We start from the raw sequence: 26869 nt of genomic DNA on the forward strand, positions 1-26869 counted from the left end.
ACATATCAGCGAGCGGGACATATCAGCGAGCGGGACATATCAGCGAGCGGGACATATCAGCGAGCGGGACACTAAGTTCTCGGCACAACGCGTCCTTCCTCATCTACCTCTAACAACGCGTTTTTCCTACAACTAAAGATGTCTTCCACTTCAAAGGAAGCTAGGGTAACCTTGGCCCTCAAAGCTCTTGAAAATGATATAGAACTAAGCCTTCGAGCCGCGGCCAAGCTCTATAACGTGCCAGTTTCAACCCTCGGCTACCGACGTACCGGCCGGCCTATACGACGCGATCTTCCAGCTAATTCGAAGAAGCTTACCCAATCTGAAGAGGAGGCTATTGTTCAATATATTATTGAGCTATCTATACGAGCTTTTCCGCCGAGACTACGTGGTGTAGAAGATATGGCCAACCAACTGCTACGTGTACGCGACGCGCCCCCTGTTGGCAAGCTCTGGGCGCATCGGTTTGTCAAACGCCAGCCAGAGCTCCGTATACGTTATTCGCGAAGATACGATTACCAGAGGGCAAAGTACGAGGATCCGAAGGTCATTGGCAAGTGGTTTGCCCTTGTACGGAATGTTAAGGCCAAGTACGGTATTGTAGATGACGATATCTATAACTTCGACGAGACTGGGTTTATAATGGGCATTATCTTCCCGGGCATGGTGGTTATAACCTCGGATGGCCGTGGCAAGGCGAAGCTAGCCTAGCCTGGCAACCGTAAATGGGCGACGGTGATCTAAGGCGTCAATGCCCTTGGCTAGGCTATCCCTCCGTTCATCATCTTAGCAGCGCAGTTCCACCTTGCCAATTGGTATACTGAGTGCAACCTCCTAGCCGACTGGTGTATTGCAACTACCGAGAATGGCTGGACTACCAATATAGTAGGCCTTGATTGGATCAAGCACTTCGACTACCATATAGCGCCTCGGATAAAGGGCAAATACCGGTTGTTGATCCTCGATGGCTACAAAAGCCACTACTCAACCGAGTTCGAGCTCTACTGCCAGTAGAACAATATTATCACGCTCTGCATGCCTCCATATTCCTCCTACCTCCTCCAGCCACTTAATGTTGGCTGCTTTGGGCCGTTGAAGCAGGCGTACGGTTGCCAGATCGAGGACTTGATGCGCGTATATATCAACTATATAAGCAAGCTCGAGTTCCTTTGTACCTTTTATGCGGCCTTCTTTGCCTCTATCACCAAGAGGAATATCCAGGGCGGTTTTGCAGGGGCTGGCCTTGTGCCGTACGATCTAGAGAGGGTACTTTCGAAGCTAGATATCAAGCTTCGTATACCAACACCCCTAACCTCACGGCCAGGCACTGTATAATCTTGGGTCTTTCAGACACCATACAACCCCCGAGAAGCCAACTCACAGTCAACGCTCATCAAGACTCGCATTGCCAACCATCAAAATAGCTCCCCGACTTCGATGTTGGCTGCTGTAGACCAGCTTACCAAGGGTACAATGGCTGTAATGCACCAGGTGGCCCTCCTTCAGGCAGAGGTGTCTTCGCTCTGTAAGGCCAACGAGGCGCTAAGCAAGCGCCGGAGAGCCAAAAAAAACACGTGTACGGCTTGGAGGATCACTTACTGTGCAGGAGGTACAGGAGGTGGTAGGCCAGGGGGCTATAGGTGGGGAGGCAATGTAAGAAACATAGCTGGATGGTAATGGTGCTGGGGGGGGGTCGTACGAAGGTTCGGTGCTGTGGTGTATGCGGCAAGCCTGGTCATAATGCCCGCACTTGCCAGGAGGGTGCAGAAGGGTCTGATTCATCTGTTTCTGATGTAATTGTAGTTGGTTCTTAGTGTTGTTGCATTGCAATTGAGAGTAGTTGTTATAGAGTAGTGGAGAGTGTCCCGCTCGCTGATATGTCCCGCTCGCTGATAATGTACGTTACTCCTCTCGCTGGGCCTCGTGAAACGGCGATCAAGTATTCAAGTCCCCGCCAGCCCAGCGAGTAGTAAAACCGACTGACGACCGTAAGCAATCGCAAGAGAGCAGGCCACCTGTATCGTCACTACTTAAACCGCATTAATGCAGTGGCCCATTCATGCAATTTGAGCGTCATACGGTCTCTCTTGTGTATGATGTAGATACGAAACACCCCAAAACTCTCTACCAAGTGAGGGCTCGATTTGCCCGCAGTAACCTGGAAAGTCTACGCCCGTTGGAAGGCGGGGAGTACGCCGTAAGTGCCACCAGGTTCGACCATGAGTTCGTCATGGCCTTTTCTTTTTCTTTGTTTTTCCTTTGCTTTTCATGTTTTGAAGTGATGTCCTTTGGGGGCTGCTTGCCGGGGGCAACCACAAGGCACATAGGCGGAAGATCGATGAAGAAGCAGACGCAATGCTAATGAGGTAATCCGTACATACCTTGAGTAGGTACTAGTAATTACAGTACAATGCGTACCTAGTTATAGTACAATACATGACCCCAATTCATCATCATAGACGCATCACCCGTTGCTCGCCAATCCTTAGGAGTACCGCTTTTCAGAAACGACAGGCGCCCACCTCTCCCCGGGCCCCTCCCCAACATCGTACTTGTCCAAGCCGAGCAAGCTCGCATTCCGTCGTAATTCAAGTACATAAGATGGTGGCGTCATCAAGCCTTAGATAGCCCCACAGGTGATGTCGTTGTTAAGGTGACGCCACTTCTCTGTGGAAAAGAAATCTTCTCCGCATTGAGAAGTCGGATGGCAGCCGCGTGGACGGGCGTGCGTCAGACCTCAAAGAGCAGCAGGCCCGGGCGAGATGCCGAGAGGTCAAAGACTTTCCCGGCAGGGTTATCCGAATTGCCGAAGGCCTCGGGTGAACAAAGCCACATGCCCAGGGCCGTGCTCGGGACGCTCTCCATGCGCTGGAACGTTTCGGCGTCGACTAGCGACCCGTGTCTCGGGATCTCTTCCTGGCGGGTACGACGCAGCCAGTGCTCTTGTTCCACGTGCAGGTAAGCCGCCAATTTCTCCCGCCACGGGGATTTCAAGAAGGGGTTGTTCTGCCTCGGGGGCAGCACCGTAGATTTGTCGTGGACTGCATCGTAGTATGACTGCGGAGCAGGCCAGTGGATGTACGGACAGAGGTAGAAACGGAACTTGTCGTCCGGCACCCGCTCGGCAATCCCGAATGCCCTCTCCATATCTTCCCAGCTCCAGAGGCAAGTGAGCGGGTTTCTCCGGAAACTCACGGCGCCGAGGTCGTGCTCGACTCCCCACCGCGGATCGGTCTCAAGCCAGCGGATGTTGCCGGTGCCGAAACGGTCCCACCGTTGATTGGCGTGGAGAGGCATGGTCTGGGCAAAGTGAGATTTGTCGCCATCGACCGTGGGCTGGATCCTGAAGGGGCCGTTGCATGGGACGGGCTGCAGGACTGTTCGGAGGGTGTACTGCAGTATCTCGGCGAAGGACACGGCTGCTACGGGGTGGATCGTCGTGGGGCTTGGTAGCCGTGAATGTCCCGGGCACGTGCCATACATATCAAGAGCAAGGTGAGTAACGCTGTGGACGTTGTTAGCGGTAAGGCTCAGATTACAGAGTACAGCAGAGCCCAGGTGATTGTTTTCTTACCCTCGGCCCTTGCGATCGTACGCCCTAGCGTCATGGAGGAAGTCTACCAAGCCTGCTCCCGACAAGGACCAATCCTCGATATCCACGATATCGTGCTCCGGGTTGAAGTAGAGCACAAGCTCCTCCGTCTTGTTCCCACAAGAGGAACGACCTTGAATGGACGTGGGAAGATGGACGCGGTAAAACCCTAGCGCAGCCTGCCTCGACTCGCAGGTGACCCAGAGCAGTGGGCTGAACAAGGCTGGGCGGTTAGGGTGCAGAATCTGGGTAGAGTAGCTGCCGCCGCTGACGAGCTTCCCCAGATGGTTACGAGCCATGAAGTAGCGAGACTTCGACTGATCGCTTGACTTGGCCCAATCCTCTGTCCATTCGGTCCAAACGGCCACCTTGATCATACGCTGGCGCTTGAGGGACAGGTACCAGATCCTAAGCCGCAGCTCGGCAGGAAGGCGAGGAAATTGAGGAAAGGAATGCAATGTTGCCGAGGAGGGCGACCCGCCAATGCAATTGTAGTACACCTCATTGTAGAGACGCGGTGACTGTTCAGTGGTGCCGCCCGAACCGCCGTTGGGGACGGCTGGCCGAGTATTGGTGTTCTCCATAGGTACAATACTCAGTTGGTGAGGCCACTGGAGAGTTATGACTTGAGAGATCTTTCGCGGGAACGTGTTGGGTTAGAATAAATAAGAAAAGGTTTGGGTCGGAAACACAGGACCTGGAAAGGTCTGGTGGGCGTTGACTTTGGGATGGCCAAGCTGCTAGTAGTCATCAGGAAGAAACCGCTGGAAAGAAAACTTCAGGTAGTCGGTCGCGCTCATGCTTCCACGCGCTTGACTTCCACGTGTCTTGAAGTTCCCTTGCAATTGACCTAAAGTGGAAGCTCTGGCTGCTCTGATAGCCCTTCTGATCCGTATCTACATAATTCCTTGTTGATAAGCCCACATGTTGAATTTGAATATGTTACCCGATAAACAGGAACGTTGTTTTTCTTTGATATACAAGTGCAGCAGCCCACCAAAGGCTAAGTCCCCGGCCGCCGTTCACAACAGCTGACACTGAAACAAAGGCAGGTATTTCCTGGCCTTCGCCTGGTATATCCTCTTCGCCTACCAATCCGAAGTGTTCTGGTGATCATTATGTTGGATGTACCAGCAGAGGTGATGCCAGATGGGATTTCTCTCTGTGTGACCACTGGTCCCCTGAAGGAAGCACCAACTTCCTTCTGGTCCCCGAGTAGATCTCCGTCTATAAAACATGGCCTTCCCCGGCTGTACGGCGGGCTTCTGCTCCACGGTGCCGGGGGATCGAAATAACTTCGACGATGCACCCGGAGCTAGCATGCCACAGCTTCATAACGGAGACACTAGGCCCCTGGACATATATTCACTGATATAAGCTTGCCCACACCTGAAAGCCGACAATGGCGAAAGACCTAGCCTTGACGTACCGGCTCTTGCCGTTGCTCTGCTCTCTTGTGTCCTTCATCCTAGTCATGTTAGCCATCTTCGCGGGCTACTCTCCGGGTATCTTAGAGGGCTACGACATCTTACTAGTACCGAAGCCAAGCTCTCACTCCAAGCCAAGAGTTTTCTTTCTGCCTAGTTACTAACCAGCTGTTCAGGTCAACATCTCGGGTCTAAGGAAGGACCCTGTCAACATGGCCACGGCTCTGACTTCCACACCAACCCGAACGAATACTACCGACAACGTCATAGACAACGACGTACATATCCCGGGCTTCTTCACGCTACACCTTCTCACCATATGTGAAGGCGACTTCACCGAGAACGGGAGCCGGGAAGTCTCGGGGTGTCATCGCTTCTTCTCCAGTTCGTCACCCCCCCTCTTTGTTGTCTTCCCCTCCCAAAACCGCAAACCACGGGGACAACATTTTTACTAATACTAAATCTAACATACCTCCCCCCTCCAGGCGAACCCACCAAAATCTCCCTCCTAAACAACCACCTGCCCCGCACCCCCTTCGGCGACGACAGCAACAACAACACGCCTCTCAACACATACCTCGGCATCAGCGACCACCTCGCCGCGGCGCTAGACAACATCACCACCTTCGCCCAAGCCGCCGCCGTACTGTGCAGCATCGGCGTGACGCTCACATGCCTCTCCTTCCTGCTGTCCATCCCCTACTACCCCTTCCTCAACGACAATAAAAACAATAACAACAACAACGATGACGTCGTGGCGCCGCCGCTCGTCTGGGCGAATTTCGGTGTCACCGTCGGGTCCCTCTTCTTCCTTCTGCTGGGCGTCTTCGTGGCCAGTATCGGGGCGGTGGCGTCGCGGGATAGGGTGAATGATCTCGGGGAGGACGCCGGCGTGGGCGCCGTCAATGGCACGCGGTGGGTGGTCTTGGCGTGGGTGGCGTTTGCGCTTATGTTGGTGGTCTTGGCGACGTGGGTTTGGGAGGTGGTGAGGGTGTTGAGGAAGAGGAAGAAGGAGAAGAAGGGAGAGTTGGTTGGGGAGGAGGCGGAGACGGAGGCGGAGGCGGAGGCGGAGGGTGTTCCTCATTCGCCCCCGGTGCCTCCGCCTTCGTTTGGTCGCCCTCCTCCTGCGCCCCCTTATTATAGACCTTCTTCCCGGGCGAGAAGGTCGAGTTCCCGCAGGAGGGAGGAGATCGAGTAGCTCGAGCACGTCGTCGTAGATACTAGTGATTTATGAGTTGGCGTGGTCGCCAGGCAATCGGCGAGGATGAGGCCTTGGAAGGCGAGGCAGTGGCCGCTTTAAATCTTACAAAAGAGAATACCTTATTCGAGGCCAAAGGCCCTTTGAGCAGAACACGCGGTGGTGGCTGCACAATGTGTGGGTCTACTAGGACGTGGGGGGAAAAAGTGCTTCCGGACGGATTCGAACCGCCGACCTTCTGCTGTTCAATACTAGGCAGACGCTCTACCCCTGAGCCACGGAAGCAGTCACGAGAACCTTGCGTAAAGCGCTCACGAACATTGCGATTATAGCTCAGAAGATCAGGAGCCGTTTGAACTGTTACCACACTCTACCAGGTAAGGAACATGCTAGCAGGACTACAGCATCGCCGCCCTCGCAACCCAAGAGCAACAACGTCAGGTGCCCTATAGTACTACTAGCCTCCGCTAGGGCGACAACATGTCAGGAACAAACCACAACTCTTAAAAACCATCCTTACATCCCCCGACCAGCAGTCTTATTCCCCCCAACTCCAGCGTCTCCGAGTCCCCTTCCACCACCACTACTACTAGTAGTCGTAACTCGAACCCCCCACGACCAATGCCCCCTCGGATCCCCCTCAGCCAACCGTCTCATCGACTCCAGATCCCTCGCGTGCGGTCCAACCTCCCTCTCCAGCGCCGCCACCGCCTCGCGCGCATATTCCCGCGCCTTATACTCATTACCAAACATAGAATAGATCAGCGCCGCGCGGGTGTATGTCGGCCCCAGGTAGGCGAGCAAACTCTCTCGCAGGTACAGGTCGATCAGCCTCGCGCCCATTTCCGGTTTCAACTGGCCACCACGGGACATGATGGCGGTCTCAATCTCGTCTTCGAGCTGCTTGATCTGGCGGATGCGGTTGTCGGATGCCAGGGATTCTGAGGGAGGCAGGGTGCATTGCTTGCAGGTGCAGACAAATCCCCATGAGCTGAGGAGGAGGGATTGGCGCTCGGATTTGGGGGCTTGTGGGTAGATGTAGCTGATGGTCAGTTCTTCCCCCGGGAGGATGTCGCGGATGGCGATGGTGGTGTGGGTTAGGTTGGTGATGCGGTAGTGTATGCTTTCGGTTTTGCGGCGGAAGGGGTCAGTAAAGGGTTTTGACGTGTAGAAGAAGATAGATGATCAAGAAACAAAAGAAAAAAGGACTCACTTTGGCCGGCAGTCGTGGTTGAACCTGCTCACGTCGGGAAACACGCCCAGATGGAGAGAATGCGTGTGGTCGCTGCCGTCGAGGAACATGCGGAACGCGTTCTTCTCGACCTTGTCGAAGAGGGTGTTGCCCATCTGGCGCAGGAAGCGCTCTCGTGTAGGCCCAGGCAGTCGGTCCACGGCTGTCTGGTACAACTGCTCGCGCACCTCCGAATCTAGGTCCAAGTGCGGCGTCTCCTGGATCAGCAGGGCCGGCACCCGCTGCATGATGATCTCGCCCTTGCGGATGGTCCGGTTGACAATCAGGCCGATGCCCTTGCCGGGCACCTCCTCTTCGTAGAAGGCCGTTGACTCGACCCCGCTGGCGGGAGGGACGGGATAGTGAGCGGTGAGGTAGGCGTTGCGGGATGTAGTGACGAGGGCCATGCCCTGACTCGCGTCTCGGTTCGAGAAGAGGCAAAATTCCGTGAAGCAGTGTTCCGGCCCCGTCCATGGCGGTGCGAGCTTGTAGCTGCTTGGCGGCTGGTATCGCTCCCCATGGTCATCCCATAGCTCGGGCGTTTTAACGCTCCAGTTGACGGTCGGTTGCGTCGGTTTGCTGGGCTGCGGAGCCGCACATGTAAGGTGATCGTTTTGAATCAGTAGCGGGCTCGGCCTCCATGAGCAGTCCTTTGCCTCGCTAGCATGGCGTGAAAGCGCAGCTGCGGCTTCAATGGTAGCCAGCGCGGCGATGAAAGGCAGTATACGCATGTTCCTAAGCAGCTAGGCTGTGGTCTAAGGTTCCTAGCTTGTGTTGAAGGAGTTCGGTTTGCTACTACTAGTATCAAATAGTACAGTTCACTTCATATTGTCTCCCAGCCGCTGATCCCTTAAGTGGAACGTGGCCAGTGTCCTTATGAATTTGCCTAAATGCCGTTGAGTCTGGTTGCAATGGCGCCAAGTCGATCAACCGGAGGAACTGCATCCATTTCCCGGAATGCGAGCCGGATAGCTTACTTTATACAGGGTGCTGGACGATGGGGGAAAATGGGAACCAAGAGCAGGTTAGAAAGGGTCCGCGAGGGAAGTCGGAGTGTAACCGTGCTAGGGCACGAAATACTACATTCATAAGGACTTTACCAGTACGCAAGGAAGCAGAGTGATTCCAGTAGCTGACACCGCGGCAGCATCGTCATGTACGTACCATAGCTAGTACCAGCAGTGAGGATTCGCGATCTACATTTGGTGCTGAAGTCTCTTGGGGACTTGGCCGAGCAAAGGTCTATATATTTTCATATTACCTAAGTACTAAGTAAGTAGCTAGTACTCGGGTAAATCTATCAGAAGAGTGACTCGGGTTTCTTGATCCTTTCCAATCTCCAGTCTTCGCTGCCCGTCCAACTTCCGCGGCCATGCGGATAGCGGCTCAGGATTCTCCAGCCGCCAGCGTCAGAGTCCTCAACGATGTGGAATTTCCCGCCGCCCACTTCCTTGTGCCTCCAGACGGCGCCAAAGGGGAAAGGCTTGCCGTCCATGAACTCGACGGGCTCCTTGTAGAAGTTGTACGAGACGCAGTAGTCGCAGTCGATCTCGACATACACGCCGCAGTGCTCGCAGTTGTCGTCGGGGACGGCCTTGCGCCGGCTCCGCCAGTCGCCGATCTTGAGCAGGTCGTTGGACTTCCACCGCGTGCAGCGGCAGCACTCGAACCAGTAGCGCCAGAACCGGTTGAAGGGGCCGACGCCGTCGATGAGGTTGAGGCCCCTCATCGTCTCGATCGGGTCGCCGATGCCGTTGACCAGCGGCGTGTCGGCGTCGGTGACGTAGCCGCAACCCAGGTAGGGGCAGGTGATGCCCTCGCGGAAGACGCCGTCGGCCGGGACGAGGTCGACCACGTGGTTGATCCCGGGCGACTTGCACGCGTGCCTCCACCTCCGCGGCTTGACTCGCGACGAGAGCTGGATGTGCTCCACGTCCGGGTTCCCGCGGTACGCCTCCATCCAGCGCTCCTTGAAGCCGGGGGGATAGTGCTTGTTTGAGACTTTGGCCGGATCGACGTGGCGGGCCTGGGCGACCGAGTTGGCAATCAAGGTGCCCGGAACGAAGGCGTTGGGCAGGTGTGATTGCTCGGGGGGATTGGTCGGTTCCGCCATGGCGGGTGAATCAACGTGACGCCGACTGCGCAACAAATAAAGGATCAGACCACCACCTCTTGCTGCCTCTCGGCCAAAGGAGTGTGATGACTTACTGTGAAGAAAGAGATATAGTACTAAAGTAGCAGAGCTCTTCAAGACGGCCAGCATCTCTATGTCCCAGCCCGCAATCCAGAGTAGCGGAGGAGGCTGGCTCTGGGCGGGATGACTGGTAGGAAGACGGGTGTGGAAGGAGCACGGCGGGATGTTGCGGAAAGAGGAGTCCGAGAGGCAACTTTTTGGAAATAAACCCAACTTCCAACAGAAAACCTAGGCCGTCCTGTGCACATCTGCGAGTTCCAAGTTTCTTCATGCTGCTTTGCCGCGTTGCGGCTACGGGGGAGTGATGTCGTGCGGATATGCGACTTGAAGGTGCGGCTTAGGTGCGGCTCCGGGGGGTGCGACTGTTTCCCCTTGGATGCCCAAGCCATGTTTCCGGGTATCTGAACTCCCCTTGGCTGCGTTACCAGGCTTTCATACCCAGTATCAAACGGACAGACAGACGCCGTCCCATCATTCTGTCATCCAAGTAGTACGCCAATAGATTCGACGGACATATGCCATCCGAGGGTCGTGCCGTCCGGTTACTCTTCTGTCGGATGATCTCGCCGTCGGAGGTGCATATATACTTTGAGGATGTTCAGACGATGTGAACGGCCCTGGCGCAGACAACTGCTGTATATGGGGACTATAAGTTTCTACTCCACGAGGGTGAACCCGGCCACCTACAAGCCTGGTATTGACACTCCCTGCCACATGAAGCCTCTGGTGGTCATCATTGTCCCGACTCGCAAGGGCTGGCGGTTCAGAGTTCTCAATAGAGCGCATAAGTTCTGCTATCCTACCTATGCTGTCCCGCCGCTCCTGCGCTGTGTATGTGGGCGGAGAGCGAAGGGTGAAGCCCTGAACTCTTAACTTCTTTATGAAGCGGCAGTAATAAGGTGGGACACGAACCGGCCGGTATGTGGTTCTCGCAGTGAAAGAGGGCAAAGATTCTTTGATTCCACAGATATGGTAAGAATGGGCTTTAGGGGAGCGCCGTAGAAATCACGCCCATGAATAGGGTACCAGAGCGAGACTGCTAGGTCTAGGAATGACCTGGACCGTCAGGGTGTTGATATCCGCCTCGATGTTACGTGTTGTTTCGCCTTGCTGGACAGAATGTTATGACAAGCGGGCTGTCATCGATTCCCAACTCAACGCAGATTTCTATGATGCGATACTCGATATGTACTTCCATTAGAGAAAGCCGTTCGTATAACCGCATCAAAATCCAGGCAAGCAAAACTCAGTACCTATCGGACAACGAGGCCCTGTGCCCTCACCCCCCTAAATCAAGACTGCTCGTTTTAGTTATGCACCAGGCCGCAAACGATAGTAATCCAGCGCACACTACCCACCATATAGACAGTCCCATTTAGCGGCTGCTCCTCCCGAGTTTCTACCCTGTCCTCTTCGGAGTGCTGTGTCAATCTCTATATCTCGTAGCTCTCCTCCAGCGCTCATAGTATGCTTGGGGCACTCTTTCCACCTCGGCGGCGACCACATCCGTTAGGCTTTCTGTCGAGGAGAGCGAAGGACTGCGGCAGCGGCGGCGGTGGTGGTGGTGGTGAAGATACGTAGGGTATAGGTCTGAAGTTGATACTCGACGGTGTAAGTACGGCTCAAATTGCAGGGGTCGGAAAGCTTCAGGGGAAAGAGGGAGAGGTCTCCGCGCTGGCCGCAGAAGAAGCTCTGGGTTGATAGGTTCTCTGAGAAGAGGTTGTCTGAAAAGAGGCTCTCTAGGAAGAGGCTCCCGGAGAAGAGGTTCCCGGGTGGTGGGCGGCGGAGTGAGCGGTGGGCGAGCCAATGCTGCTTCTTCAGGGGGCCGTCTCTGTTCACGCGCACGCTGTGATATTTTGTCCAGCTTTAGGACAAGTCCCACGACCGCACAGACTGACGACAACGTAAGCGCCCGGCACGCCCTCTCAAAGTCGGTGCCATCGTGGAGATGATCGGGCATCTCATCGAGCACACGAGAACGGAACTCTGCAATGGAGTCTGGGCTGCGCCCCTCCATGATGGCAACCGCGCGTGCGTGGAGGTCCATGACCCCCTTGTACACGAGGTCCCCGGTGCAGAGTCTGGTCGGCTCAAGGAACTTGTTGCATCGGACACAGTCCCGGCATTCGCTCTGCGTGCAGTCGGCGCAGTGAGCGCAGCCGTTCTGGTCGTTGGCCATGTAGCCCCGTAGACTCCAGCACCGGCAGCACCACATGAACGAATCCTGCGCGCGGCTTTCCATGAGATTCGCACCCGACACCGTCGTGATGTCCTCCTTCTGCGCATTGACCAAAAACGACTCGTCGGTGGCTTTTGCCAAACAGCCTGGACGAGGACAGGTCGGCAAGTCGTGTCGTTGGACGTCAAGCATCGCCCCCATGTCCCATCTGTGGAAGCAGTCGTTCGGCGGGCATCGCGGGCATCGCCAGTACGCCGGAAACACCTTGTAGTGGCAGTAAAACCACTTCAGGTCCGAGCGACCTTTCACGACAGTTGGCCTGCCAGGCTCTGACGGAGGCGCAAATGGGTCCTCCACGTACTCGTCCATGTCGCGGAGATCGAATGTGCCAAAGAACGTGTCGCTTGTTTGCCGCCGCCGTCCAGCCGCAGGTGAGCCTTGGTGGTTGTTGAAGTCCCATGCGTCCAGCCCGTTTGGCCGCCCTGACGCAAAGGCAGGGTTCCCGTCGGGAGGAGGCGGTCGCGGGTCACTGAGACTTTCGTAAGGCGGAGGGGGATCATCGTGATTATCCAGTCCATGGCGATCCATGATGTCGTGAAACGGCTGGTTAAGTTACTACGGATATCGCTGGTGTGGATCGGGCCGGGACGACGAGAGTTAACGGGTGGCCAAAAAGGAGGATCGTGAATATCTTAGGCAGGGAAACAGAATCTAAGGTGCTTTTGTATTAGATCTGCGGTCGCCTTCTAACCTGGCCACATCACACCTCCCATGACCACCGCAACTGTCGGACCAAAGTCATCTAAGTCATCGAAGACCTTTGTGGTCACACGTCCTTGGTGGTCCTATGGTGTAAGAGGTTCTTGCACCGCCATCTGAATGGGTTCTGTGCCCAAACAAGTCAGAAGACCAATTTGACGTGAACCCAAAGCAAGCAAGGCAAAAGAGGCATGGCACACAAGAAATCAGAGCACGTAACTGGCCTACAGTGTCACTGGCTTTGGCTATCACGGGAGAAGCAAGTTAAAAACAAGCAGTTGGTCCTATGGTAGTAAGCAACTTCCTTTAAATAAGGTAGGTAGGTACGGTAGGTAATCTTCAGATTCTGCTACTAGTTTACGATCCATGAAACAGCCCTAAACCAATTTGACCCCGTTTGGTACTATCGTACATCAAAATGCCCAACAGTTGCTTCCATCCGCATCACTTGTCCAGTGTTGCCAAGTCATTCTGGAACCCCGTGACCATCAGGTACCCAAACTCGGCCGCCTCGATGCACTTCCCAGCCATCTCATCATATCCCAGCGCCTTGTACGCTTCCGCCAGGTTCCTAAGAGCAGCCACCACGTGGACCGTCATGAGCGATGCGTTACCAGATTTGGTGTACATGTCCCTGGGATCCCACACCGCCGAGCCGTCGTCCGGCACCCGAAAGCCAAAGTTGCGCAACACCTTCAGGGCGTACTTGACCACCTTGGCGTAGTTCTTCCGCCCGCGATGTGCCGCAACGAGCCAGTTGCACGGGTAGATCAGGGTCAGCCGCGGAAGGCCGTCGTATACCTCAGGTTCGTGTGCGTCCTCAAGCTGCTTCATCAACCGATCGACGTTGCGGATCGTCGCCTCCGGGATCAACTCCCTGCGCGGAAGCTTCTTGTTGCACAGCTTCTCTACCGCTGCGAGCACCTCCTTCCTCTTGGCCAGCATGGCCTCCGGACTCCGCCTCTCCCCGACACATAAGACACAATCGCACTCAAACCCCCACCCTTCCTTGAACTTCTCGTTCCGCACATCCGGCAGCGGCTTGACGGGGATGTACTGCTGGAAGAGCTCCTCGCCTTCCGTGATATCCCTCGTCGCGCGGCTGATCAGCAGATCGCCCAGGAACGAGCGCATGGTATTCGGCACGCAGCTGTGGTTCATGCGGCTGGCGTGCAGCCACAGGCCCTTGGCCTGCTGTCCCTCGGGCGCGCTGGGCGCCGTATCCAGGACCGTCGCCCGCGGCGCGCTGAAGCAGTTGGTCGTGCGGATCCGCTCGACCAGAAACACATCCACGACGGGCACGCCATCCACAATAGTCCCCTCCTTCCCGCTCCGCTCATAGTACCTGTCATCTCCCCCGCCAGCGCCACCTCCAGCATACAGATCCAGCACCGGCCCGGAAAGCGACGACGGGTTGTCGCACAGCTGGCGCACCATGAGCGCGTACAGCGCGGCCGACGCCCGCGCCGGGTCGTACTGGTTCGGCATCAGCGTTGCCTTCTCGACAAACACCAGCTCGCCGGCTTTCATGTCGCGCGCCGCGAACAGCCCCCGCCCGTGGTGCGCCGACTCGGCGACGCGCGTGTTTTTGCGCAGGAAGGAGCCGCGGTCGAGGTGCACTGCCACCGCCGTTGTTTGACTTTGACTTTGACTTTGACTTTGCGGGCCCGCCACCACGACAAGCGAGGCTAGGAGGCCCGCGAAGTCGTACTCGGTCTCGTCCCCGTTCGCTTCCTCGCGCAGCCGCGCCTGGCAGCGCGCGTGCTCCCTCTGGATGCTGGCGTTGGAAGGGTTCAGCTTGAGCGCCGCCGAGAGATACGTGTTGCTCTCGCCGTAGTCGCACAGCCCGTACGCGGCCCGGCCGGCGTTGTAGTAGGCTTTCCAGTCCTGCGGTCCCCCCGTGCGCGAGGCGAGGGCGTCCGCCTTGGCCGCGTCGTACCGGCCCAGGATGAGGTTGGTGCCGGCGCGCTTGGTGTAGATCGGCGCTTGGAAGGCCGGGTCCTCCGAGGCTTCTAGGGCTTCGGTATAGCTGCGGAGAGAGAAGGCAGTTAACGACCTAGGCCTGCTTCATCGGGCCTTTTGACACAACATTTGGGTTTTTTGCTGACACTCACCAGAACACAGCCGTCGGGAAGTCCTTCTCGATGAAAGCTCGGTCGCCCGCAATCTTCCATTCCTCTGCCGTCTTGAGGAGCGGTCCAAGCCTCAGCGCTTCCGGGATGATCGGGTCCGTGAACCGCAACAGGATGACATCGGACGGGTGGTCGACGCAGATCATGAAGTCGTCCTCGGCGCCGTTGTTCTTGTAGTACGGCTCCTTGACCGCCACCACGCATCCCTCGGGCGCCCCGGAAAGGATGGACGAGTCGGGCTGGTTGTAGATGGCTAGCTTGTCGGCGTTGCCGAACTCGTCCTCTACGATGCTCACGGCGCCGGCACCCACGAATGGCGCGCTGATCACCCTGACGATGATGCCCTTGCCGCGGTGGTGTGTCTCTGCGCCAAGCTCGCATAATGGGATCTGAAGACGGGGTTAGCAAACCCGTAACGCTAGAGCCCCCCTGGCGGCTTACGATTTCAAGCTCTCTAATAGATTTTGTCGATGGCGGATATGCATCCGACAGGATCGGCTGCTTCACTGGCCGAGGTGCATTTGGCGAGCTGGCCTGCTTCTTCAGATGTGCTTGGTGTGTTTTGACCAGCTTCTCCTTGCTCGGCCTCGACGCTGGCACCGCTGCTACTGCGTCTTTGGTTGCCGCCATCTTGAGTGCGGAAGCTAATATGCTACTATGGTGGTTGTAGACGGCGATAGGAGTTCGCTTTCCGATGGTGAAAAGGTTCAAGACGGGTACATGCCAAACTGAGAACGCCGTTCATAGCGGTCTGCGGGAGTGAACCAGCCATCAGGTGTTACACACCGGCAAGTTAAATAGGTAGAAAGGTGTCATTCTCGGAGGTTGAAGAGCCGCGAGCTGTATACGACTTAGCTAGTTGGCTCTATATGTATTAGCCGTGCTCCGAAATCGTTCCATAGCAGGGGGAAAAATGCGGAGAAACCTAGGGGCTCTGGTTGACGGGCCGCCAAGGGGTTTCCTATTCGGGCAATCGACCGTAGAACCTCAGAAATCCAAATGGCATCAAGGCAGGCGGCATGACTGCCAAGCCGGCCCAAAGACTCTATTCGAGGTGGCTCGAGGCGTTTTGGTCTATTTCCAAAGCTACCGCAGTGAGTGCACAAAGATGCCTCTAGACCTTGACACTCTTAGGCGGCCGCCTCATCAGCGCGCACCGGTGGACTCCGTCGGGGGCCCGCCCCGCGAGACCGACAGCGATGTCCTGCCCCCAGTTGTCTCCCTTTGTGTTCGCCACACCCCATTTTTCAGTAACCGGAAGATCTAACACATCGAAATCCTCAAAACCGAACTTCTTGTAGAGACGGTAGCCGGCAGGAGAAGCCTCGAGCCGGCAAGGGAGCCCAAGGCTGTCGGCAAGGTCAACGCCCCACTTCATCAGTGCCGATCCGGCTCCCAAACCTTGCCGGGCCGGGCTGCAGGCGAGGAGGCCGAGGACTAGTGGAGTTTTGTCTCAGCTTTCGCAACGCCAATCCAAGACGGAGGCCACTTACATAGCGCGGCTTCACCTTTGGCGTGGTCTCGTTGTTTCCGTGTCATCCCACCGATGAAGGCGTTGATGACAGAAGGATCGCAGCCCGCGCCAAATGTGTCGGCTGTTGCGTTGAACTCGTCGGCTTTCCACTCTTCTTCCGTGCGCGCTTCGCGATAGAGATCCCACTTCCCAAAGGCGACAACCTCCCATGGACCATCGGCAGGACTGCCCTCGGGCAGATATTCGGCGACACAGAGAAGGCTTTCTCCTTTCTCACCCTCAGGGGTTGATCGTGGCAGGACCTTGGCGGTGAACTTTCTCCTGGCGTCTTCGGACGGACCGCCCGGATACATCAGCTGGTCCATGACATTGTCACGGAAGGCCTTGTAGTAGATGTCCACGATCGCGTCGACATCGGCGGGAGTTCCCTCGCGGACGCGGATGCGGGAGGTGGTGGCCATGGTTTTTAAATCACGAAAAACTGAGAAAGTGTAGAAGTGGCCAGGGTGCGGATGGCTCCAACACAAACAAGGCTGTCCGTCCGTATGGATGAGGAAGTCCAACGCCGTAATATAGTCCGGTGTCTACATTTACGGAGGCGGTCCCGGTTGAGTCACTCGGCTAAGCGCTCTCGACCGACCGGCTGGTGCATGCCCGCCAACTTTCCCCTTCTGGAAAGTCGCGCTCGTGTCATGAGAACGCCAAGACGCTCGGCGGTGTGTAGTGCGGACACTCGGCGGTTCGGTCCGCCGTTGAAACTCGAACCAGCCGTTGAGGCCGAAGAACTGAACCCATGTATGTATATTACATACTAGGAAAGACGCCATCGGCACAGTCGCCCGCAGACACAAAAGATCTTTAGATGATTCTTTATGGCTATTAAGTTGTGATAGGTGCGAAGTTGTCATTCTGAGTGAAGAATATCAGGTGCTGACCTAAGGTGGGGTGTCGGAGTCCGGGGTCAGATGGGGTGGGCTTCAAAGATCAGACAGCAGTATTTATTAGCATCGGGCCCCACTTTCACAGCTTCCGTCGGCGACACGGCGTCGCAACTGCCTCGCATCGTACGACCTCCGACCTAGCGGTTGCGTCCTCTCATCCAGTCTCCCATATGCTGCAATGGGAGGCTTTAGTAGACTTCCAGCCATTTTGGCAACCGTCTTCTTCGTCTTTGGGTTTATGCTCAGCCGCTCACCGTTCACAATGACTTCGGTAGCCCCATCAAAGCCTTGGGCTGATGGCCCCTTGAAGCTTGTCGCGACTCCTCAGTTCCAGACCAAGAATGTAGGCTCGCATGCTATGCGTCTTCACTGCCTCTAACGAGGATTCTAACTCTCCGCTTCTTCAGACTGATATCTTCACGTCGGGAGCCACGCATATGGCTTTGCTGCGTACGTTCTGCACGACTCCACTGCCATGATCCGCCGTGCCCTCTCCAAGGTCTTTCGAGCAGCCGCGACGACTCGGAAGAGCCGGACTAACCCGGCTGCCAGACAACTCGATTCTTCGCGGCTTCAACTCGATCTACCACCAGGCTCCGCGCATTTCCGACCGAGACAAGGCCGACTTTGTTGGCTACTGCCTTACCTGGTTCAAGTTCGTCAAGTCTCACCATGACGACGAGGAAACCAGCTTGTTCACCAAGATCGAGGAGCTCTTGGATGACAAGACCATATTCGAGGAAACACACAAGGAGCATGGTCAGTCGTGCTCGCCACAGATGCATCTACCCATCCATGCCACTGACTAACATACCTTCCTCCTCCCGCAGAATCCTTCCTCGCCGGTCTTGCTGAGTTCGAGAAGTATCTGAGCAGCCTCAACACCCCTGCGGACTTCTCAGGCGACGAGCTCCTCCGCATCATGAAGTCCTTCCAGGACGCCTTCGAGCAACACTTCCACAGCGAGATCGCTACCATCTCGAAGTTCTCTGAGCACCCGAACGCACCGAAGCAAGGGACGCCCGAGAATGACGCTGCCGCAGCCACGTTCAAAGCGTGGGGAAAGAGCACGGTAACCAAGGCCGGAGTGACCGACGTGGTTCCCTTCTTCCTGCTCAACCTCGACCGCACCGTCGAGGACGGCATGTGGGCTAACTGGCCGCCCATGCCTGCGCCTATCAAGTGGGGGCTGATCAACCTTGCTGGGGCGTGGCACTCTGGGTGGTGGAAGTTCGCCTCGTGCGACGCTGCCGGCCAGCCGCAAGAGCTGTGGGCATATCGAGCTGCGCATACGGCTGAGGCGAAGGCTTGAGAAGGTATGTGTTCGCTTGTAATGTAGGAGGCGTTTTGCCAGGAATGACTTACGACGACTTAATGAATCCGGATTCCCATGTTGGTAATGATGAAAAGCATGCCCCAGACACTTCATGGGCCCACTGCGCGCCCGAGACGAAGCTGTCTTCTTGCATGCAGTTTTCACCTTTAAACGGCCGATAGGGCTTGTCTGGGTAAGCCCCAAGGATCGCGCGCAGAATCCTGGACACCCGTTGTCTGTCGAACATAAAAGTCCCACCTTAGATGACGCCGTAGGCAACCTCGAGCGCATTTGTATGCATTCTCCCAATTATCGTCGCTTCTCAACAAAGGCCGGCCAAGCCTGATCTGTAGTGTTCGGCCGCGCTTACAAATCTAGCCCCACCGCCCACCTCTGTTTAACCTCCACCAAGCAGCATCTCACAGTACTCTCTGACACCAAACTTGCGCGCAATCCATATATGCTTGGTGCCACCATCTGTATGTATCAGAACTGAGAGATTCCATGGCGACGAAAATAAGAAGTTCCGGCGGATGCTGGACGTGTCGCCTCCGACGCAAGAAATGTGACGAGGAACGGCCGCTCTGCAAGGGGTGCCTTGCCCTAGAAATCGACTGCCTGTACAGCGAGGAGAAACCGGACTGGATGGATGGCGGCGAGAAGCAGAAGCAGAGGGCCGAATGGCTCAAGAAGGAAGTCAAACGCAAGGCTGCCCATCGGCGCGAGCTCCGCTTCCTCCAGGGCTTGGAGGTCCGGCTCGAATCTCTCGACGCCTCGCTGACCGATGACAGCGATACCCCGGCGCCTAAGAACCTGGTCAACACGGTGCCGGTGTCTGCCCGTCTGTCGGATTCGTCGACGCCGCGCCATGGAACCCTTGATACCACGCCCAACTCGGCGTCTCACGGTGCCACTCCGCCGTCGGATACTTCTGTGTCCGTGCCGTCTCCAGATGATGGGCGCTCCGGCAGACTGCCTTCGCCCAGCTTGGACCTGAGGCCGACCTTGTCCCAGGAGGAGGAAGCGCATTCCGCCATGATGTACCTGGATTACGTCTTCCCCTTCCTCTTTCCCTATTATCGACCTTCGTTTGCCGATGTCGGTCGGGGATGGCTTCTGGTCCTTCTCACCAAGAACAAGGCGCTCTTCCACTCTGCTTTGAGCCTGGCGGGCTACTTCTATGGCATCGTACTCGGCCATATCCAAGACGCGCCCCGGGCGTGTCATGATCATAATGCGGAAGTACTCCACGAACGACAGGGACTGGCCCTTCAGTGGCTGCAGCTTGAGATGCAGGACATCATCACCCGAGGCGTCAAGGGGAATCTCCGGGAGGCCAACCGCGTAATGGCGAGCATCATCCAACTCATGACGTGTGATGTCGCGATTGCGAAGCCCGGCAACTGGGTTATGCATCTAAGTGCTGCAACGGAGCTCTTCAACGAGATCATGAAGCACCATGCAGCAACACCGCACGGCACAATTTGTTTCATGGCCGTGCTTCTTCAGCTCGGGTCGCGCCCTTTTAGCTGGACGCCCAAGAGCCACCCCTGGGGTTCAGACCAGGCCACATTGCGTTTCTTCACGGCCCAGCTTCTGTTCTTCGATACGCTGGCCAGCACCGCGCTGCAACAGCCTCCACGGCTGCAACAATGGCACCAGTATTTGTTGACAACGCTTGATGATGATGAGGAGACCAGGAGGCACTGGCCGGACAGCGAAAAGGAACAGACACTGCCGCACATCAACCTCCAAGAATTCCTCGGCGTGGAGAACTGGGTCATTGCCTCGATCGCCGAGATAGCCACGCTTGACCACTGGAAAAAGGAGATGAAGCGAGCCGGGTCCTTGTCTTTCACTCAGCTGCTTACACGCGCGGCACCAATAGCGCAACGCCTGCGAACATGTCTGCAGGCGCTTGAGGAGACCACCCGCACCGGACAGGGAGGTCCTGCGTCCGTGGATGGGCCCCAACATCTCCTGCAGTACTTTGCCGGAAGCTTTTCTCCTCAGCTGATGCATGGGGTAACCCTAAACACGCGCATCTGGGCACAGGCGGCTCTTACCTACCTGAGCCTGGTCCTGTCCGGCTGGCAGCCCTCGTGTCCAGAGATACAGCACTCGGTCGCGAAGACAATCGACATGCTGCAGAGCCTTCCCAGCCCGGACTGCCTGCGGACCCTCGTGTGGCCGTTCACCGTCACCGGCTGCTTGGCGAGCCGTTGTCAGGAGCAGATATTCCGGGACATGGTCGACGGTATGGGGCCGCTGAAAGTCTTTGGTACGATCAGGGAAGGGTTTGCCATCATGTGCAGGGTGTGGGAGAACAGGGCAGAGATCGACGAGCATCCGGACCAGTGGGACCTTGCGGCCTGCCTCAACTGCCTGTCTCAGCCTGCTTTGCTGATTTGAGTGGGAGTGAGTAAGTGTTATGAGCAATTTCCTCCTAGCAACGCCTGTATGCCGTGCCCATAGAGCGGAGGTATGCCCACGACATGAAATCAGGTATGTATTTCACATTATATTACCTCTGGATGCATTGTACCTCGCGCCCTTCCTTACTGACCTAGCTCCAGGTCATCACCCAGCATCAGCACTACTACTACACCACATTGGACGGATCATAGGCTGCCTGCGGCCTATCAATCACACTGGCCAGTGCTCCCCACCACCCGCTCTGTGCGGGCTCCTCCTTCAGCTGTTGCCGTCCCGCGTTGCCCCTTTGGGCCACTGCCAGTGGTTTCGGCATCAGTGACTCATGTGGGCTGTTCAGGATACCAGATCCAGTCGGAGAAGGCTGGAGATCTTGCCTCACCAACCCCGTCCGACCTCTCCTGCCCTCCGGATTATGGCTGTTGGGTAGAAGACGGGCGTTATTTCCGTCCTCTTCCTCCGTGATACTACTGGGCGCCTTGCCGAAAGAAGCATACTGCGAGGGCATTATGGCTATCGGGATGACGCCAATGTTGCTGCCCCTGACGGTGATGTCAGAGCTGGCGCGCCTCCGCGAGTCGTGCAGTGGGCCGCTCGTTGAGGACTCGGGCGTCTTGCCCTCTGGGATGTCCATGCTCCCGTTGGAATGTGCGGCCTTCCTCAAGCCGCCCTTCGCCCCCTCGTTGTGCGTCCCCTGCTTACGCGCTTCGACCGTCATCCCCGGTGTTTTTGTTTTCGCTTCTCTCCGACCAGGCGCCCCGAGTCCCTAGCCGGCGCGGGGGTTACCGGGGAGGCCGAATCCGTTTTCCAAGTGCGGCGGTCGTCGCAGTCTCGCGGCCGCCGGCTGGTCAAGCACCTCGCCATAACCGGACCCGCTCGACGTCATGGTGCCTCCGACCCTTGACTGGCCTATCGTGACCGGCCGGTTAAGGTTCAGGCGGTCCTCGCCAAAGCTAGGTCTCGGGGGTGCGTTTGAGTAACCAAACTCGTTCGTCCCGGTCCCCGCACTTCCCGCCGCATTCCAAGTCGCGTCCGGTTGGGCTATTGCGGTCGGTGCAAACTCCCTACTACTGGGCTCATTGATCGGTCGAATGTACGACGTCGCACCACCCGCTCCTCCTCTTGGCTCCCGTTTCGCAGCGAACATCGCCCGTGCCAGCTGCCTCTCTCCCATGTCCAAAAACGCAACCGACAGCGCGCTCACAGCAAACAGCACACACACCGCAATCAGCACGCCCCACACAATGTGCAACTTTAAACAAGCTGCTCTTCCATCGGTGGGGAAAGCAATCCTGCCGAAGGCGGTCCCAGGTGGCGCGGTGATCTCGAACCTCCCGTTTGCGGCCACCGCCGCACAGCGCGTGTCTCCGAGCGGCAGGCCCAGGACGACGGCAATCGCGACAAACGCGAGGAGGAAGACCAGATCCACCGACCAGGTCGCTGCGTAGGGGAGGTAGCGCCGGCTGTAGCCTGTCCAGGATAGGAGGGACCATAGGAGGGCGGCGCTGGTCTGTGGTAATAATATGATTCCATCAGCCCCATCTACTCCAGTCCATTCTCTTCATAGCTCAGATACTGGGTCGGGGGGGAAGTGGAGGGGACGGATGGCCTTACAAAGAGGACAACCGCGATCAAGCTCGTCGCTGGAGCTTGCCTGCCGCGGGTCTCAGTGGAGAGCAAATCGGCTACCAGGCCTGTGACGACGGCGAGGGATGCGATCTGGGCTACGCGCGTGATGAGGAAGGCGTAGCCGTAGAACCCCTGCGGGCGGAGCGAGAGGGTATCGCGGACGACGGGCGGCATGATGTGTGGTGAACGAGGGGCTACGAAAGAAAAAAGGAAAAGAAAAGAATATGGCCGGCTCTTTTGCAATGGAAAAGTTATATAACGCCAAGTGTTGTGCGTGCGCCGTTGGTTTGGAACGGGCCATGCATGTGTCCTCCTACGTTAGGTACCTTAGGTAGGATGAGAATAACAGGCAAGGACAGTAGACAGTAGGGAAAGAGGTTGTCGGGGGGGGTATTGGGTAGAAAAGGCCTGACGGACGGGTGGCGGTGGCCCAAGGAAGAAGTCGGGCCTATTTGGAGGTGTTGACGATCAAGCATAGGGCAAACAGTGGGAAATATTGGAGAACTTGCCTACACGTATGTGGTTATGGCGTAGGATGCTACTGTATTGTACAATATATGGTCGACTTCAGGGCCGCTCTTGACCACACGGGAATTGGCAATGGTACATGAATCATACACTTTCCACAGGAAGGCGCATTTCCGCGACTCCGATTAAGTCCACTGTACTAGACAAATGTTGCTGCATATGCCATGTGAGCGATCTGTGCTGTATGTATAATATTTGATGAAGCATCTGATCCGCCATCTTGGACAGAGGTCTGACACATAATAGCGGCCGTGGACCGGCAACTGTGGGGCCGGCTTCCGCGGCCGGCCGGCCGGGTGGGGTCACGGGGTGTGTCGCATGCAAGACACTCGGGCCGGACCTGTTGGATCGCCGGCCGTACCAAACCTGACAGTTGAACGCCTGTGACAAAAGACCAACGGGAAAAACGCTGGTACCTAGCATCTCGTCACAGTTACGATGGTGTATTGCGCTAGAGGAAGGCCTAAAGGGACCATGTAGGCGTTCAAATGGATTGGCCTCATGTCGCCAGCTTGTCGAGTAACTGAATCGCACGTCGCAAATCCGACTTGACGGGGGAATCTGCGAGGCGCATTCTTTAGGTGGTTTGCAGTCACCACGCCGCATAACAACCATGGAAGTCGTCAACCACAACGTTAATGATGTTTGATGGAGACAAAACCGCGCTAGTGTTTCTCGCCTTTATACGCCTCTACTCCTACATAGCCGCCTGAACTTCTCATAGCTTGACCTGCAACCAAAGAGTGTGCTATCCCCGCCCATATCGGCCTAACAACCTCACTATCATAGTGCTGGTGAGCCCATGATTTCGAGGGCAGAGGAATCATGTCTACATCGCATGAGCTAAGTAGCCCGCTCCACTATGACAGAGACTAGCTAACCGAGCAAGTCGTCCAGGCCATTGCCGAGGGGCTTGGTATCACCGGCAGGCTTGCTGGTAGCCGATGGCGCCGGTGCGCCCCAGATACCCGCGCTGCTCTTTTCCTTGGCCAGCTGGCCGATGGTTGGACCGGGGCCGGTCGAGTCCTTCTTTTTGATGCCGACGCTAGCCTGAGACCATAGGGCGCCGAATGCATCACCGCCGGTTGCTGGCTTGGCGGATGCCGAACTGGCGGCCGGCTTCGCCCCACCCAGTGCGGAAGATGCGGCGGGCTGTGGGGCAGCCGATGCCGCTTGCACAGATGAGAAGTAGTTGGGCCCTGACGCTTGGAATCCGGCAGGCTTCGGGACTTGGGTCGCTGGGGAGACCGTGCTGGCAGTGAGCGGCGTGGAAAAGGCCGAGAAGTTGTTGGCCGGGCTGGTGGTGGAACTTGGCGGCGGGGAGATGGATGACATTGCGACCATGCCGCTGAGGTTCGCTTGCTGGGGTGCAGATACGGGTTTGGGTTGCACTACCGGGAGAATGCTCGCTGTTCCCCCGATGGGTGGTGGAAGTGAAGCTTGAGGGGCCGCTGCAGCCGGGGTTGCGGACTGAAAATCGTCAAACTCGTCGTCGTCATTAGCGCCACCGGCGAGTGAGTCCAGTCCGGATCCTTTCGCAGCAGCAGGCGCCGAAGCAGCTGATGTGCTCGGAGCAGCAGGTTCGTCAAAGTCAAAGAGGTCCACCTCAGGCTCCTTTTTCTTCAGCTGCTCCGTCATTTTCTTCACTCCAGCCCGCTCAGCCGTGTCCCGCGTCGCCCTCGAAGCACTGGCCGAAGCAGCGGGGCGCTCTCCCTCGTCGAACTCATCGTACTCCTCAAACTTGTCTCCTCGCGACTGGGTCCCACGGTAGTCGTCGGATTGACCACCGAAACCGCCTCCATCGCCGTATACCCCGCCGGAGTAGCCGCCGTAGGTGGAACTGCTACCGCCGCCGTAGGCTGAGTCACTGCCAAACCCGCCATAACGGCTTGAACTGCCGAAGCCTCCACCGCCCTGCATGGCAGTGAACTTCCCTTTGTTGGCGCGTGCCTTCTTGCGCTCTGCTCGGATCCGCTCGACATCGCTGAGGAGCTCGGCCAATTCCTTGGCACGGTGCCGGACATTCACGCCTTGGTCCTTGCCGTTCTGGTCGATGTAGTGGAACTGGCGCAGCATCTTGAGGAGTGTAATGTGTGACCGGGCGTCGTCAATGACGCGCTCGGAGCCGTGCTTGATCAGATACTCGAGTAATTGCAGCGCCTTGTAGATTTGTCGCCATTCCTCTGCCGACTTCTCCGTGAAGCGTCGGTAGATCATGGGCATGATCTCGTTCAGCGTTTGGCTGGTACCGGCATCGATCAGCTCCCGGGTCTCGCTAGTGGAGCAGCTGCGGGACACCTACTAGTTGAAAGTGCCATCGGCAATCTCCTGCATCTGGGTCGACGACGCTCCCCATGGCTCATTGTTTGTGGCTTCGCGCACCTAGTAGCGGTTAGGCCGGGCTCCGAAGGCACTCCGCTGCAACATGACATGCACTGCCACTAACCTTTGCCTCCATTTCGGTGTAGTTCATAACGGCTGTCCAGACATCAGCATGAGAACGGAAGCCCGCCATTCAGCGAGGACGACCTGCCATTTTGCATCTTCCGCACCCCAGCCTTTATGTCGTACAGCGTCAGGTTCGACACCGTGCTCTTGAGGGTGTTCAGATCCATCGTGAAAGACGTGGTGGCCGAAGCCGTCGCGGAAATGAATCTGCAGTGTTTGGGAGAGCCTCGAGATGACGGATAACTGCGACGATCTTCTGTAGCGCAGGCTCTCGAGTCGCGCCGACGACGTCCGCGAACTTTATTAGGGAGGATGGGCAGCAGCGCATGGTCGGCCCCTTGCGATTTCCAGCCGCGAGGACAGTGGGCCGCTTGCAGTTGGTCTGTGCTTGGGGCGGGTCACGGGTGGCCGGTATCCGTATTCCGTAACTATCAGATCTTCATGCCTCAATCGTAAGGCATTTTCATCTCTTGGTCCGTGAGTGGGAGCTTTGGCAGCTCAAGACAAAATTTCATGATCCTCTTGTCAACTGCCCATTCCATCGTCAGCAAAGTTCAATTCGTCTTGTACTTGACCTGTACTCTCTACAAACCTAGCGAATTACGGTCACATAGAACGGTGCGTTGTGTCTCCTGGCATTCTACGCTTCTGCCCCGTCCCTTCCCTTTCGACTTGCGGCTGGAGCTGGCTTACGGTGTATGAGTCTGGGCGCTCCATTTCCCGTTGGAGCTGGCCCTGAACCGCGTTCTCCAGCTACTCCCCGGATATGCCATCAATCGGCTTTTGTCTTGGGTTCCCAGTCGGCCAACAGTCTTTGGCGTCCACCTCGGCCGCTTGCCATTGCCCCGTCTTCAGGTTGTTGGTCGGGATGAGCTGAACTCACACACCACAAACCATCTTATCCACCAACTCTCCCACACAGACAACAGCGTGGATCCTTCTCTGCAAGGTCAGAGTCGGCACAATCTGCACCAATGGGGTCCAGTTCTAGTCCCGCTTTGGTCACGCTCCTTGCATGGTATTGCAACTCTCGATCATGCTAGGGATCGGGACCTGTGGAGGGCCGCTGTCCATGATACCTACATGATGGCGGATACTGGGCAACCAGGCCACAACGTTGTTTGCCTCCTCGGTGTACCTACACGCACGATTACGGGTACACGGATGTTGGCAGGGAGTTGTCCCACGCCTCTTCCAAGCGACACCGGCTGTTTGGTTGGCCCAAAGCGGCATCGCAGGAGCTCCGTGTTGTTGCCAGCAAGGTTCAGTGGGTTGGTTCGGTGCCAAGAACAGACCTCCATCATTTCGATCTGCCCCTCACTTGTCACGTGAGGGGCTACGTACCTGACCTTCCGGGTCCTTCCCACACCTTCGTCTCCATCGTCTGAT

The 26869-nt window shown here is 56.8% G+C and overlaps 11 protein-coding genes and 1 non-coding gene across 12 annotated transcripts; 3 read left to right on the forward strand and 9 right to left on the reverse strand.

The window, feature by feature from the left end:
* Positions 1-2745: 2745 nt before the first annotated feature.
* Positions 2746-4032, reverse strand: B0T15DRAFT_375087 (uncharacterized protein; the record flags this gene model as incomplete). Its single annotated transcript, XM_062864224.1, has 2 exons — positions 2746-3505; positions 3575-4032. Coding segments are annotated over 2 exons (1218 nt in total), but the record flags the coding sequence as incomplete, so codon positions are not given.
* A 962-nt stretch (positions 4033-4994) lies between these two features.
* B0T15DRAFT_498070 (SUR7/PalI family-domain-containing protein) lies at positions 4995-6358 on the forward strand (the record flags this gene model as incomplete). The annotated part of the gene is made up of 3 exons (XM_062867301.1): positions 4995-5126; positions 5196-5403; positions 5505-6358. The coding sequence occupies 3 exons, from the start codon at positions 4995-4997 to the stop codon at positions 6215-6217; spliced, it is 1053 nt and encodes a 350-aa protein (XP_062725646.1). The 3' UTR covers positions 6218-6358.
* Positions 6359-6424: 66 nt separating this feature from the next.
* B0T15DRAFT_t28 lies at positions 6425-6502 on the reverse strand. The gene has a single exon. It is a non-coding gene; the product is annotated as a tRNA-Thr (tRNA).
* Positions 6503-6550: 48 nt separating this feature from the next.
* Positions 6551-8179, reverse strand: B0T15DRAFT_564065 (uncharacterized protein; the record flags this gene model as incomplete). The annotated part of the gene is made up of 3 exons (XM_062870633.1): positions 6551-6574; positions 6821-7340; positions 7431-8179. The coding sequence occupies 3 exons, from the start codon at positions 8177-8179 to the stop codon at positions 6551-6553; spliced, it is 1293 nt and encodes a 430-aa protein (XP_062725647.1).
* A 569-nt stretch (positions 8180-8748) lies between these two features.
* On the reverse strand, positions 8749-9561 carry B0T15DRAFT_488571 (uncharacterized protein; the record flags this gene model as incomplete). Its single annotated transcript, XM_062866524.1, has 1 exon — positions 8749-9561. One exon carries the CDS (start codon positions 9559-9561, stop codon positions 8749-8751), a length of 813 nt encoding a protein of 270 aa, XP_062725648.1.
* A 1590-nt stretch (positions 9562-11151) lies between these two features.
* On the reverse strand, positions 11152-12409 carry B0T15DRAFT_546033 (uncharacterized protein; the record flags this gene model as incomplete). Its single annotated transcript, XM_062870152.1, has 2 exons — positions 11152-11488; positions 11541-12409. The coding sequence occupies 2 exons, from the start codon at positions 12407-12409 to the stop codon at positions 11152-11154; spliced, it is 1206 nt and encodes a 401-aa protein (XP_062725649.1).
* Positions 12410-12904: 495 nt separating this feature from the next.
* On the reverse strand, positions 12905-15584 carry B0T15DRAFT_16507 (uncharacterized protein). Its single transcript, XM_062862151.1, has 3 exons — positions 15154-15584; positions 14695-15101; positions 12905-14609 (listed from the first exon to the last, which is right to left on the reverse strand). The coding sequence occupies exons 1-3, from the start codon at positions 15340-15342 to the stop codon at positions 13025-13027; spliced, it is 2181 nt and encodes a 726-aa protein (XP_062725650.1). The 5' UTR covers positions 15343-15584; the 3' UTR covers positions 12905-13024.
* A 242-nt stretch (positions 15585-15826) lies between these two features.
* B0T15DRAFT_387260 (acyl-CoA N-acyltransferase) lies at positions 15827-16698 on the reverse strand (the record flags this gene model as incomplete). The annotated part of the gene is made up of 2 exons (XM_062864371.1): positions 15827-16149; positions 16206-16698. Coding segments are annotated over 2 exons (816 nt in total), but the record flags the coding sequence as incomplete, so codon positions are not given.
* Positions 16699-17177: 479 nt separating this feature from the next.
* B0T15DRAFT_516744 (uncharacterized protein) lies at positions 17178-18870 on the forward strand. The gene is made up of 4 exons (XM_062868271.1): positions 17178-17470; positions 17535-17577; positions 17680-17886; positions 17958-18870. Exons 1-4 carry the CDS (start codon positions 17306-17308, stop codon positions 18437-18439), a joined length of 897 nt encoding a protein of 298 aa, XP_062725652.1. The 5' UTR covers positions 17178-17305; the 3' UTR covers positions 18440-18870.
* On the forward strand, positions 18840-21247 carry B0T15DRAFT_16545 (fungal-specific transcription factor domain-containing protein). The gene has a single exon (XM_062862152.1). The coding sequence runs from the start codon at positions 18947-18949 to the stop codon at positions 20852-20854; it is 1908 nt and encodes a 635-aa protein (XP_062725653.1). The 5' UTR covers positions 18840-18946; the 3' UTR covers positions 20855-21247.
* Positions 21045-22678, reverse strand: B0T15DRAFT_506610 (uncharacterized protein; the record flags this gene model as incomplete). The annotated part of the gene is made up of 3 exons (XM_062867592.1): positions 21045-21580; positions 21662-22385; positions 22490-22678. 3 exons carry the CDS (start codon positions 22676-22678, stop codon positions 21045-21047), a joined length of 1449 nt encoding a protein of 482 aa, XP_062725654.1.
* A 779-nt stretch (positions 22679-23457) lies between these two features.
* Positions 23458-25946, reverse strand: B0T15DRAFT_516751 (uncharacterized protein). Its single transcript, XM_062868272.1, has 4 exons — positions 25566-25946; positions 25479-25510; positions 25335-25414; positions 23458-25274 (listed from the first exon to the last, which is right to left on the reverse strand). Exons 1-4 carry the CDS (start codon positions 25645-25647, stop codon positions 23909-23911), a joined length of 1560 nt encoding a protein of 519 aa, XP_062725655.1. The 5' UTR covers positions 25648-25946; the 3' UTR covers positions 23458-23908.
* Between the last annotated feature and the right edge of the window lie 923 nt (positions 25947-26869).

The sequence above is a fragment of the Chaetomium strumarium genome (genome assembly GCF_033439665.1).
Source record: "Chaetomium strumarium strain CBS 333.67 chromosome Unknown B0T15scaffold_1, whole genome shotgun sequence".
Taxonomy (NCBI): Eukaryota; Fungi; Ascomycota; class Sordariomycetes; order Sordariales; family Chaetomiaceae; genus Chaetomium; species Chaetomium strumarium.